The sequence below is a fragment of the Neoarius graeffei genome, chromosome 15, assembly GCF_027579695.1.
Source record: "Neoarius graeffei isolate fNeoGra1 chromosome 15, fNeoGra1.pri, whole genome shotgun sequence".
NCBI lineage: Eukaryota > Metazoa > Chordata > Actinopteri > Siluriformes > Ariidae > Neoarius > Neoarius graeffei.
The window spans coordinates 36052100-36066823 of NC_083583.1; the positions used below are offsets into that span (position 1 = coordinate 36052100).

Below are 14724 nucleotides of genomic sequence, written 5' to 3' on the forward strand. Positions count from 1 at the left end.
TCTTTAAGAGGCTCCTCTGTCCTCCACTCGTTACCTGTATTAATGGCACCTGTTTGAACTCGTTATCAGTATAAAAGACACCTGTCCACAACCTCAAACAGTCACACTCCAAACTCCACTATGGCCAAGACCAAAGAGCTGTCAAAGGACACCAGAAACAAAATTGTAGACCTGCACCAGGCTGGGAAGACTGAATCTGCAATAGGTAAGCAGCTTGGTGTGAAGAAATCAACTGTGGGAGCAATTATTAGAAAATGGAAGACATACAAGATCACTGATAATCTCCCTCGATCTGGGGCTCCACGCAAGATCTCACCCCGTGGGGTCAAAATGATCACAAGAACGGTGAGCAAAAATCCCAGAACCACACGGGGGGACCTAGTGAATGACCTGCAGAGAGCTGGGACCAAAGTAACAAAGGCTACCATCAGTAACACACTACGCCGCTAGGGACTCAAATCCTGCAGTGCCAGACGTGTCCCCCTGCTTAAGCCAGTACATGTCCAGGCCCGTCTGAGGATTGGGAGAATGTCATATGGTCAGATGAAACCAAAATAGAACTTTTTGGTAAAAATGCAACTTGTGTTTGGAGGAGAAAGAATGCTGAGTTGCATCCAAAGAACACCATACCTACTGTGAAGCATGGGGGTGGAAACATCATGCTTTGGGGCTGTTTTTCTGCAAAGGGACCAGGACGACTGATCCGTGTAAAGGAAAGAATGAATGGGGCCATGTATCGTGAGATTTTGAGTGAAAACCTCCTTCCATCAGCAAGGGCACTGAAGATGAAACGTGGCTGGGTCTTTCAGCATGACAATGATCCCAAACACACCGCCCGGGCAACGAAGGAGTGGCTTCGTAAGAAGCATTTCAAGGTCCTGGAGTGGCCTAGCCAGTCTCCAGATCTCAACCCCATAGAAAATCTTTGGAGGGAGTTGAAAGTCCGTGTTGCCCAGCGACAGCCCCAAAACATCACTGCTCTAGAGGAGATCTGCATGGAGGAATGGGCCAAAAAACCAGCAACAGTGTGTGAAAACCTTGTGAAGACTTACAGAAAACGTTTGACCTCTGTCATTGCCAACAAAGGGTATATAACAAAGTATTGAGATGAACTTTTTTGTTATTGACCAAATACTTATTTTCCACCATAATTTGCAAATAAATTCTTTAAAAATCAGACAATGTGATTTTTCTGGATTTTTTTTTTCTCATTTTGTCTCTCATAGTTGAAGTGTACCTATGATGAAAATTACAGGCCTCTTTCATCTTTTTAAGTGGGAGAACTTGCACAATTGGTGACTGACTAAATACTTTTTTGCCCCACTGTATATATGATATTTTATAGTATTGATAAACATGTTTAATACTATAAAATGTTTTTAGACTTATGGTATGTTAGATGAGGGAGGATCCAGTATAAGCCTAATAGGTTTCCTTCCTCCCTGAGTACATAGTCTCTTATTGCTGTCATTTATTTTTGTCTTTATGTGCAAAATAAAATTATATAAATCAAATAACTTCAACATTAGCGTTTACCTTCTATCCTTTATCAAAACGATTTAGATGAATGGTTTGTGAGTTTGAAAGAAAACTTAATGTCCTCTTCAGGTTTCTGAATTATCTGGTTTGACACGATCGGCATGTTCAGTAAATCCGGGTGACATCATTTCATTTTGGAATTCTTAAGCAATGTATGAAGAACAGGCCCCGGTCATGGATTTCTCTGAGCTGACTGTTCAGCTTTATAACAGAAATGCTTGAAGTACTGACCTGAGCTGTGGGTGTGTCTGTCAGGCAAACGGCATCATTAAGAAGCTCCAGGGCGATCTGAAGGCTCTGGTGGGGAAGATTAAGGTGAAGAACACTGTGACTGTGTCTCAGGAGAAGGTGCTGCAGGAGACGACGGAAAGACTGCAGAGGGAGCAGAGGGAGCTGCAGGACACGCAGCACAGGCTGAGGTTCAAAGAGGACGAGGTGACCAACTTTCTATCAATAATCTGAATAGAAAAGATGGAGCAGACTCTGCATTTTGTGCCGGAGGCCTGCATCCTAACATCGGCGTACACTGCTAAGAATTCTCACTCAAAAACAACAGATGAGTCAAAGTTTGCACGGGTGTTTTGAACTGGTCAGTATGAACTGACCCTGTGGTGGAAGCCCCTCCCCTTTCTCTATCTCACATTAGTAAGGGTAGTATCTCTCTGGGCTGCGACAGCCCACGACTAGTTGGAGAGACAACAATTGCGATTAAAATATGCGATTTGGCGACAATCTTCACTTGGAATCACACCGAATTGATATTCGCATATTTTACCGCAATTGTTGTGTCTCTAACTAGTCACAGGCTGTCGCAGCCCGGCTTTCCCTCAGCAGGCAGGCCTCATGGAACCTGACTTGAGAAGGGTTCATGATGGCTTTGTGACACCAGCAACGCATTTGAGGCTATTTTGAGAGAAATTTTGTCCCACTAATTTTTTGAACATGTTCAAAATTTCAGCGACAAAGGAGCGACACTTTGCGACTCCTGCGAGGAAATTGAGAAGCCCCGCGAATGTTTCAAGACACTTTTGAAACTCCCTCACAAATGGCGTCGCAAGCTGTCGCAGCCCAGTGAGATACCGGTTTAAGGTTTTAGCCAGTGCTTTCATCTTTACTTGATTTTCTGCTTTCCGTCACAGTGAATGCAGAATGTTTTTTTGACTTTTCACCTGAATTAAATATCTATCAATGTACGTTTAACGTTGTATACTGTGTTGCATTTATTTTTGGCTCAGGATTTAAGCATCTGCAATACAGATGTGCAGTAATTGTTATTCACAAACTAGAAACTTTGAGCTGCCATGTTCTGCTACAGTGATGTAAGAATGCAATAAATATAGGTTATTCCTTCTGAGTGAGAATCATGCAGTTTTATACTATAACTTTTTTTTTTTTTTTTTTTTTTTTAATATTAAGGATGCATTTTGTACCCTAGAGGAGATTTTGCAGTACTTGGATACACTTTTTTTGAAAAATACTTATCGCAGTGCATTGTGGGATTTCATTAGAGCATTTGATTTCACAACTGACTGCTTTATATGTCTCTGTTCTTATAGGTATCGAAGTTAAAGGAGCAGTTGGAGACCACAGTTAAAAAACTGGATGAGAGCAGAGAGCTGCTGCAAACTAATGAAAACGGTGTGTGTGTGTGGGGGGGGGTTGCTCTTTGCTTTATTAGTGATGCTGGAACTTAAGTTATTTTTGGTAATCAATCTAACAATTAGTTATTTAAAATGTTTTTTTTCAGCGTTTGTCAGCTAGCACTACTACAGCACTCTTAACTAGTCTTGATTAAAAACAGCTCATTATAACATTGCTGACCTTCATCCAGTCATTTGCAATGACATGAAAATATTATCAGACGTTTATACTGACCCTATCAGAAGGTCATGGTATTTGGCACATTTTAAAATTTTTACTGATTCTGCACACTTCTTGCAACTATTCATTAGCGTGACCAAGGGACCAATCACCTGAATCGCTGTGAGGGAGTCTTCTCTAATTTGTTGAATTCTCAGGAGTCAAATTAAAAATGAGGGCAGGATGTTGCCAAATGAAACACTCGGATGTTCAATTCAATTAATTTCACTGCTTGCATGATGCAGATAGTTTTTGGTATGTCATCAACTTCAAGTCTTAGTCTTCAGTGCCTAATAGACTCTTTTTGGGATCGACTCCCAACACTTTTGGGAACTGAAAGCAAGACTGATGTCTCGATACAGAATATACAGTAGCAGTCAAATGTTTGTACACATTCATAGGTTCTGCTGTGTTTTGACCATTTTCTACACTGTAGAACAATACTGAAGACATCAAAACCATGAAATGGCATCCAGAACACACATGGAATTATATGGTAAATAAATGTGTTTAAAAAAAGGTTTGATATTTTTTAGATTCTTCAAAGTAGCCACCTTGATGATGCAACCAGCTTCATGAGGGAGTCACCTGGAATGCTTTTCAATTAACAGGTGCCTCGTCAAAAATTAACTAGTGCAATTTCTTGCCTTCTTAATGAGTTTGAGATCAAATAGTAAATAATAAAAATACAGTAAATAGCCTGATTCCACAACTGTAGTAATCCATATTATGTCAGGAACTGCTCAGCTAAGTAAAGAGAAACGCCATCCATCATTACTTTAAGACATGAGGTGTCTTAATAAAAATAAAGAAAAAAAAACACAATTAGATGATGTCCAAACTTTTGACTGGTACTGTATATTTTTAAAATGTGTACAGCAAGAAAATTAAACGATGCAGTGTTTATTAATGCTCAGAAATCTAAGAATCAACCCAAAGTTTTTGGAGATGATTCCTAACACACACACACACACACACACACACACACAAAAAAAAAAAAAAAAAATAGATTCACCTTTTGCAAAGACTAAGCAGAAGGAGTTTATGAATGAAAAATTAAATTTTAGGTTGTGATTAATTTATTTTAAATTTGACTCGCTGAAATCAAATGAATCAGGGCTTGAAATGCAGGTACAACTCGAATGGATTCAAATAGGTTCATTGTGGCATAAAGTGTTCTAGTGTGTACCATGGAGTGCTTCATAAGATTTGACCTGTTTTGAAGTATTTTTATCAATTTTTTTTTCTATTTATTTTCTGTTGACCTGCAGTGATAACGTGGTTGAATAAGCAGTTGAATGAAAACCAGCTGTCGAGGAAGCAGGACACTGTTGGTGTGTTTGAAACACCGCAGCCGAGTGCTGGACTGAGACTTGCACCTGCTTCTCACATGGTAACGCGTGCGTGTGTATATACACACACTAGGGCTGTAACGATACACCCAACTCACGATTCGATTCGTATCGCGATTTTTGACCCACGATTCGATACGCCCACGATTTTTTTTTAAATGTTTTTTTTAAAGTAGTAAATTTGACTTTTACTTACTTACATTAACTATTTAATAACACATAATTCAGACCACTGCAGAGAATGAGTAATATGTATGCAAAAATGAACAAATGTATATCCAAAGATTGTTTTATTTCTTAAAATAATACTGTTGAGCCGGAAGCTCTGTTTTTTTTCGGTTCTGAAAGTCATTTTTCCAAATCGTGTAAATCCGTTAAGATTTTTTTTTTGGGGGGGGGAGGTGGCTCTCTCACTGTCTCACTCTCATAGGGCCAATGATTTTCTGTGATCGCGGAAAACAGATGGAAATTACGGAATTTTTATGGTGAAACATTGCTCGCGTGTCAAAATGTAACTGCCGCAGAAGGCTTCCGCCCAAGCAGACATGCCTTCAGTGTTGCCAGATATTGCTAACGTTTTCCACCCCAAAATATGTTCAAAACCAGCCAAAAAGCACCTAAACCTGCCCAATCTGGCAACATTGCATGCCTTTCCGGTCAAGTGATTGTGATTGGCTTGTGGCACACCTAGCCAGCCAATGAGCTGCTTGTTTACAGATTCGCTCCCCGCGTCGCAACCAGAACGGCGACCGCTTAAAAGAAATGAATGCTCTGCCAGTGGCGAGTGTGGATGTTGCGTGACTCGCAGAAGATTGTCGCAGGTCGGCGAAAAAACGACTTACTAATAGATATAAAAAAATAAAAGTAATTTAAGTAAGTTTAAAATGTAATTTAAATAAAAAGTAAAGTATTCATAAATTGAAGTTTGGAAGCGCCTCTGTTTTTGGGCTGAGGAGAAGTTTGAAAGGGTGTACCGCGATTCTGCCTTCTTGTATCGCGATACGGATCGTGGCTCTGCGTATCGCGATTTCGATACGCATATCGTTACAGCCCTAACACACACTAACACACACACACACACACACACGCGCGCGCTCACTCACACTGATTTCTGTTCATCTCCTTAATTAGTTTATCATGAATGAAGTCACATGTTGCTGTGTTTAGCCAGTGGGACTTTTATGAGATTTGTGTGCTACCTAATGTATCCTTCTCTTCTTTCTCTAGTTTGATAGTAAGACTTTCTCCTCCCTGGGCCAGCCATATCCTGTAACCTCTACGTTAAACTCCAAGCACTCATTCCCTCTGTCATGTGTGAGCACCGGGCCGCGTTCTGTCCTCACTTTACACAATCCCAATCCAGGACCAAAGGCATGTTTCTCTCTCTTTTCTGTTTTCAGTCTTTCATATTCCAACGTTTGGCATGTACTTACTTTACGGGCATATAAGTATTATTTATTATACTTATTTATTGCATAGGGACCTACTGACGCAAGGGCATGTACATGCACTTGCGTCAGTAGGTCCCTATGCAATAAATAATGTGAGGAATAAAACACGTCATGCTGTTACTGAAAAATAGTCAGTCACAGTATAGTGTGTTTTTATAAAGATTATTTTTCTGTAACCTCCTGAAGTAGTTTATGCTTCTCAGACCACAGTAATTTATAAGTGATTTTACAATTATCAGTTTATTAAGAATTATTTTCATAATTTTTAATCCTTTTTATAGTTAAATTTACTGCTGTGGAACATCTGTGAGACAAGTTGGATCCTGAACAGGGTGAAAAAGAGAGAGGCTGGTGATGGAATGACCATTGACAATATTGTAGCAGGTATAAACGGCCATTCCATCACCAGCCTCTCTCTCTCTTTCACTCTTTAAAAAAAAAAGTTAATATGAGAAACACAGCTGGTCATGAGCCCGAGAAACCACAAAGTGTAAACTCTTCCTCGAGTCGATGATTGATTGATTTAAACAGGTTTTTATAATTTTATTTGAAGCGTCTCCCTTACAATGAGCACTCTCCCTGTATATGAGCTGTTACTATAGAAACGATAACGTATTAGAACAAGCACCTTAGCAGTGACACACCCCTTTTCCACAAGTTGACCGTTCCCTGAGGTCTTAATGAAATGTCTGTGACATGCTTTGGTCAAAACACCACAGCTCCCTTCTCACCCTGTCTAAACAGCCAATTTGAGTGCCTCTTCCTTTAAATGCCTGTTCCGTCTTCCACTTTCTTCATGAATATTAATTTGCAAAGGCAGCTCTCAAGCTATGAGGGGGCGGCATAATTCTAATGAGTTCCCCTTGTGACCTAGGAAAGGGAGCCAGATCTGAACAGCTTGTTAAAGTACGTTTTCTGAAATAGGCAGCCCAAATAAACTGACTGGGTCGTCTTATTTCAGAGTTTGTTGGTTGGTAGGCACTGCAGATACCCAAATGTGCACAAGCACTGAAAAAGTGAGTTTTTCCATACGTCACCTTTAATGTAAACCTGTAATTTGCAGCTGCACTACTGTCAGAGCTGCTGTTCTAGAAAATGAACACCTTCAGCACTGTGGTATAAGCTGATGCATTTGTGTGTGCGGTCCTCACCGACAGGTCCACTTTAATCCGATGAGTGTCAAAGCCAGCATGCCTCCAGTGGAAGGGAACGGAAACTCCACAGCACCACAGTCATCCTGTAATAAGGAGAAGTGAGTTGTGCGTTAGTTCCTCACGTTTACCACCAAAACTATCACTTACTAATGTGGAGTTAAACCCAACTGACCAGAACTTCAACCTTGGATTAACGATTCAGTATAATTCTAGATTGGACCGTTTGGGTTTTTTTTTTTTTCCGTCACTGTTGTCAGAATTTCTTAAGCTCAAACCTGCACAGGAGTGGGTTATTCAACGTAAACCTGACTCCAATTAAGTATTCTGTAAATACTTTGACTTACAGTGGTACTTGAAAGTTTGTGAACCCTTTAGAATTTTCTATTTCTGCATAAATATGACCTAAAACATCAGATTTTCACACAAGTCCTAAAAGTAGATAAACAGAACCCAGTTAAACAAATGAGACAAAAATATTATACTTGGTCATTTATATATTGAGGAAAATGATCCAATATTACATATCTGTGAGTGGCAAAAGTATGTGAACCTTTGCTTTCAGTATCTGGTGTGACCCCCTTGTGCAGTAATAACTACAACTAAACGTTTCCGGTAACTGTTGATCAGTCCTGCACACCGGCTTGGAGGAATTTTAGCCCATTCCTCCGTACAGAACAGCTTCAACTCTGGGATGTTGGTGGGTTTCCTCACATGAACTGCTCGCTTCAGGTCCTTCCACAACATTTCGATTGGATTAAGGTCAGGACTTTGACTTGGCCATTCCAAAACATTAACTTTATTCTTCTTTAACCATTCTTTGGTAGAACGACTTGTGTGCTTAGGGTTGTTGTCTTGCTGGAGAGCAGTGGCTTTCTTCTTGCAACCCTGCCATGCACACTATTGTTGTTCAGTGTTCTCCTGATGGTGGACTCATGAACATTAACATTAGCCAATGTGAGAGAGGCCTTCAGTTGCTTAGAAGTTACCCTGGGGTTCTTTGTGACCTTGCCGACTATTACACGCCTTGCTCTTGGAGTGATCTTTGTTGGTTGACCACTCCTGGGGAGGGTAACAATGATCTTGAATTTCCTCCATTTGTACACAATCTGTCTGACTGTGGATTGGTGGAGTCCAAACTCTTTAGAGATGGTTTTGTAACCTTTTCCAGCCTGATGAGCATCAACAACGCTTTTTCTGAGGTCCTCAGAAATCTCCTTTGTTTGTGCCATGATACACTTCCACAAACGTGTTGTGAAGATCAGACTTTGATAGATCCCTGTTCTTTAAATAAAACAGGGTGCCCACTCACACCTGATTGTCATCCCATTGATTGAAAACACCTGACTCTAATTTCACCTTCAAATTAACTGCTAATCCTAGAGGTTCACATACTTTTGCCACTCACAGATATGTAATATTGGATCATTTTCCTCAATAAATAAATGACCAAGTATCATATTTTTGTCTCATGTGTTTAACTGGGTTCTCTTTATCTACTTTTAGGACTTGTGTGAAAATCTGATGATGTTTTAGGTCATATTTATACAGAAAATTCTAAAGGGTTCACAAACTTTTTCAAGCACTGCTGTAATTGTGTGTAGAGTTTACTATACTGGATAAAAACCACCTTTAACGTCCTCAGATAACACAGTCGGGTTAAATGAATCCAGTTCTTAGAAGCAGTTGCAACACATATAGAAAGCAATTTTAGGAGAGAAAAGAAAAAGCACATTTTGAAATTTTGGGGGTGAAATACCTCTGGCATGATTAATGTAAACTCTGGAGTGCACAGAGGTGATGTGATTGGCTGAGCATACAATGTGCCAATAACATTTAATATCTCAAATGTGATTTAGTTTAAACTTTAGTTTGATCCAGGATACCAAGTTATTTTCTGTGGAATTATAATTTATTATTAATTAATTTATTTATTTTTAAATAACCATGAACATATAGTAAGATATAGTAGCAACAAGAAATGGCACTGATCTGGTACCCAGGATCGGTGCAAGCAAAAAATACTGGCTCAGATATCGAACAAAAAAAAGAACAAATTTGATTTCTTCCTGTTTCCAAATAGAAACAAGTTGAACTCGCTGCTGAAGGATCCTGATCCCAGCACCACATGACCTTGATCCTGTTTGGATTAATTCCCAAATTTAATAAGTTCATCTGCTAGTTACAGTGAGAATTCTGCATAAATCCAACAAACATTCAACCACTCGTTCTTAGAATATCGTGCTAAGAGGAATCTTGGACAGGCAGGCTGAAAACATAATGCCTCCACCACTTAGTTTAGTTGAGTTGATATATAAAATATAAAATGTGTGTATGTATTTTTAATATATGTGTGTGTGTGTGTGTGTGTGTATTTACAGTTGTGTTCAAAATAATAGCAGTGTGTTTAAAAACATGAGTAAAGCTCAAAATCCTTATAATAGTTTTTATTTCCATGCATTGGGAACACTGAACATTATATTCTACATCAAAACATGAAGAAAAATGCATCAATATTTTAATTACTTTACAGAAAATGAAGAAAAATGAACATTGGGCTGTTCAAAAGAATAGCAGTGTCTGCATTTTTCAGTACAAACTCCAAATATTTACTGTATAAACTGAAAATCTTAAGGATTTAGTATTCCTGTGAATCACTAAACTAATATTTAGTTGTATAACCACGGTTTCTGAGAACTTCTGGCACCTGTGAACAGGTATTCCAGCCCAGGATGATTTGACAACATTCCACAATTCCTCTGCATTTCTTGGTTTTGCCTCAGAAACAGCATTTTTGATGTCACCCTACAAGTTTTCTATCGGATTAAGGTCCGGGGATTGGGCTGGCCACTCCATAACTTTCATTTTGTTGGTCTTGAACCCTGATGCTGCTCGCTTACTGGTGTGTTTGGGGTCATTGTCTTGTTGAAACACCCATTTCAAGGGCATTTCCTCTTCAGCATAAGGCAGCATGACCTCCAAGTATTTTGATATATGCAAACTGATCCATGATCCCTGGTATGCGATAAATAGGCCCGACACCATAGTAAGAGAAACATCCCCATATCATGATGCTTGCACCACCATGCTTCACTGTCTTCAGAGTGTACTGTGGCTTGAATTCAGTGTTTGGGGGTCGTCTGAAAAACTGTCTGTGGCCCTTGGACCCAGAAAGAACAATCTTACTTTCATCAGTCCACAAAATGTTTCTCCATTTCTCTTTAGGCCAGTCGATGTGTTCTTTGGCAAATTGTATCCTCTTCAGCACGTCTTTTTTTTTTTTTTTTTTAAAACAGTGGGACTTTGCGGGGGCTTCTTGCCGATAGATTAGCTTCACACAGGCATCTTCTAATTGTCACAGTACTCACAGGTAACTTCAGACCGTCTTTGATCACCCTGGAGCTGATCACTGGCTGAGTCTTTGCCACTCTGGCTATTCTTCGATCCATTCGAATGGTAGTCTTCTGTTTTCTTCCATGTCTCTCTGGCTTTGCTGTCCATTTTAAAGCACTGGAGAACATTTTAGCTGAGCAGCCCATCATTTTCTGCACTTCTTTACAGTATACGTTTTACCTCTCCAATCAATGTTTTAATCAACGCACGCTGTTCTTCTGAACAATGTCTGGAACGACCCATGTTTCTCAGGTTTTCAGAGAGAAATGCGTGTACAACATGTGCTGGCTTCATCCTTAAATTCGGGCCACCTGATTGATGCCTGTTTTTTCACAGAATGAATGACCTCACTAATTGAGCTCCACACTGTTATTATTTTGAACACGCCCCTTTCACTTAATTATTCAGTTACACAGACTCAGGAGCATGCATATCATGAATGTTGGGTCTGTTGGTTTTCTATGACTCGACTACACCTACTGGTAAATTATCTGCCATGTAGTAATATAATTTCCACCAAAAACAGTGATTGATCTGGTTAGTCGTGTTGGACTGCTATTATTTTGAACGTGTGTGTGTGTGTGTGTGTGTGTGTGTGTGTGTGTGTGTGTGTTTATTTTGTATAGGTAATCATATGGGGCTGAGTAAAATTAAGGATTAATTTCATGAGTGATTTTAGAAGTTTTGAAATCGCGAGTGAAATTGATCCTTAATTTTACGAGGAACCATGTGATTACTTGTTTATAATATATAGGGCCAAATTCATACTTCAGAAGCCATTCAAGTTCACAACATTTGTCATTCACGTTTTCTTTTCTCACTTCTGCATAAAACTGCGATAGCACCTTGTCTAACTCACAGCATTTCATATGCCACTTAGGGCTGGGCGATATGAGAAATTATATCACGATATATTTTTTCAAAATTTTCGATAACAATATATATCACGATATAAATCAAATCACCATTTTTGTATTTTCTTTAATTTTCTGCTCAAAATATGAACATTACAAATTAGTAGTTCCTTCCTAATTAACAAAAATAGCTTAACAAGCCTTCAAGTTTCACAGAACCAAAACAAACTGGATGCACATTCTTTTGTTCTTTTTGTTCAAATGAATAAACTGAAACTGAAAAATAAAAACTATATACCATTGTTAATCATTTGTGCAAATTCTAGCAGCTTTCAAATAAACATAAAAGACATATTGACGTGTAAACCTTATGCTGCAAGGAGAAAAAAAGTGCAATCCTGTACGTCAGTGTGTTTAAGGTTTTGTGTAACACTTTGTTGTATGTCCGATTTTAAATATCCAAAATACCTCCACACAACCGAAGATCTCTGGCCCTTCTTTTCAACGATGTCCTCCAGGGCAGTGCTCTGACTTTCCTGTTCAGAACTCCGCTCAGTCGGCTTCTCGCTCATTTTTATAATCGCTTTGTTTCACGCTTTGTTGGAGAAATGCCGCGCTCCTGCAAACTTCACCACAGCCATGCTGTGCGTTGCTGCTACACGTGTGTGTTTGTGTGTGCACGCAACCTAACTTGACGTGGCTCTCTTCCAACTGATTGGTTACGTGCGGTACTGTTTAGTTATGATTGGCTATTCGCGTGTCTGTCAAAACTTCGGATGAAGTAATTTTATTGAAGGCGTAGGCTTATCGTACGTGTCTAATTTCTAATCGTAGAGATTTTATATCGTGAATAACATCGTAATCGTAAAATCGCCCAGCCCTAATGCCACTAGTGTTGTTTGTCTTTCTGCGGCCCATTTCTTAAACACGGAAAGCCAAAAATTCGTACTTTTTTTGATATTTTAATTTTCGCTTGCAGCTTTCAGTTGATCATTTCTTCGTCAAATATAGCGAAATGCGGCATTGCCGAGTCAGCCATTTTGTTGACACAATTTGGTCATTTTTGTAACCATAACCAAGCAACCAGCCAATAGCATTTCAAAAATATGGCCCCGTGTTAAGGAAAAAAGCCCTCCTTGATTGACCAGTCAGAATTGAGTAATTTGGCCCTATGTATTATAAACCGAATTATTGATTCATTATTGTGTTCGAAAAATCATTTAAAGCTTAATAGATTTGAAACATAAAAAAATTGGATGGATATAGATATTGGCTGATATCAAAAAAGAAAAACTGGTATCTTTGCCACCTCCTAGTAGCAAAAAAAAAAAAAATTAGGACCAGAATGTTAGAAAGGTGATCTCAGACCTCTTTTACTCAGCTGGGTGGTGTGTAACATTTTGCGTTCTTCTTACTAACCCCATTTCCAGAAAAGTTGGAAGATTTTCCAAAATGCAATAAAAAAAAAATCTGTGATTTTGTTAATTCATGTGAACCTTTTATTTAATTGACCAAAGTACAAAGAAAAGATTTTCAATAGTTTTATTGACCAAATTAATTGTATTTCTTAAATATAAACAAAGTTAGACTTTAATGGGGAAATGGGTTTAGTATTTACAATCCAGTGATTCACAGCAGTCAACAGACCCATTGTTTAGCTTTGTGAACGGTGCAAAAATCGATTGTCACTTTATTCACACAACAGTGTTGCTGTTTTTGTCAGTTAACACTCATCTTAATATGCCTTATTGTTTGAAGTCAGTAACATTCTGACCAAAAACAGCATTAGTGTTTGAATAAATATGGCCAGACTTTAATGTGGCCAGACTGCACGTGCTTTAACGCAGCGTTTCCTTGTCTGATAGCGGGGAGCCGCTCGGGTTGGACTCTAAATACTTTGAGAGACGAGAAGAGAGCATCCCTCTGCGTGGCCTTTTACCCAGCATGCACCTCAACAAAGGTGAATAAAATATCAGACAAAAGCCTGAACACTGTTTTTTGACTGAATAAGCAAACTGTAAACTCTTAACCTGCTCTGTATCTGTTTACAGAAATCACTAAACCCTCCTCAAACATGGCTGGTACAAAACCCACAGCTCCATCAGCGTATTTTCCCAGATGATGTCCTCTTTTTTTTTTTTCCCCCCCCCCCTCGTTGATGTGAAAAGCACCAACACTCAGGAGTTTGTACACATCTGCGTGCCATGTGTTAAGTGTATTATGCTTCTCAATTTATTTATTAAACATACTTTTTTTTTTTTTAAACCACTGATGGATTGCTTTGCAGCTGAGTGGTTGTGCACACAGGAATGTTTTGTTTGAATGAAAAACCTTTACAGATGCTGAATTATCTCTGGTGCTAAAGTATGTCTGAGTGCATAAACATAACTGACCTGTTGTGACTGAACAGACAGGTGAAAGACCGTCCAGATCACAATGATAAATGTGTTTGTATAATGCATTTCCAGTAGGCATGTGCCAATTATCATATTTAGTGCTATTGTTAACACTTTTCACTACTCTACACAGGCTGTCTAGGAAATGTTTTGTGTCCGTCTCTCTCTCACGGCCCTTTTAAGCAGCAAATGTGAAGTACGTATTCCATCAATAGTACACTATGTACTGTTCAATACATATAGTGCGGTTGAGTGGAGGAGACGTGGCAGACAAAATGGCATTATGAAAAGTTAATATTAGCACAGGTCTCATTTCCACTGATGGGTCATGAGTTTCAGTATGAGTGTACTGTTGATTGTATATAAGTTGTATATAAAGCCTACATGCAAACCTTCATCAGTTTGTGTGCGTGCGCGCGTGCACACTTGGATCCTTGATTTAATAAATCGTTTTTCTTAAAACCACTTTAACAACTGTCTGAGGAATCTGATGTTCAGAGGAAGCATTTAAAGCAGCCAATGATTTAATGTAGCATCATTTAGAACTGTCTTGGGGGAATAGGCCATGCCTCCTTCACTGAGGCCACATCTCTTTCAACTGCTGTGAGGGTGATTGCTAGTTCCAGAAAAAGACCACACCACCTTCACATGGAGTAACTCTGACGGAGGCCCCACCTTCCCTGGGGACTAACTAAAACACCAGATCACATGTCCTTCACTGTTAGACA

The 14724-nt window shown here is 39.2% G+C and overlaps 1 protein-coding gene across 1 annotated transcript in view; it reads left to right on the top strand.

Moving 5' to 3' along the window:
• Positions 1–14470, top strand: part of sass6 (SAS-6 centriolar assembly protein) — a 35030-nt gene extending 20560 nt beyond the window's left edge. The window contains exons 11-17 of the mRNA XM_060941203.1: positions 1795–1974; positions 3096–3177; positions 4671–4792; positions 5979–6122; positions 7360–7454; positions 13466–13560; positions 13652–14470. Coding sequence (XP_060797186.1) covers positions 1795–1974; positions 3096–3177; positions 4671–4792; positions 5979–6122; positions 7360–7454; positions 13466–13560; positions 13652–13722 — 789 coding nt within the window. The 3' untranslated portion in view covers positions 13723–14470. The remainder of the gene's footprint in view (positions 1–1794; positions 1975–3095; positions 3178–4670; positions 4793–5978; positions 6123–7359; positions 7455–13465; positions 13561–13651) is intronic.
• The last annotated feature ends 254 nt before the right edge of the window (positions 14471–14724 follow it).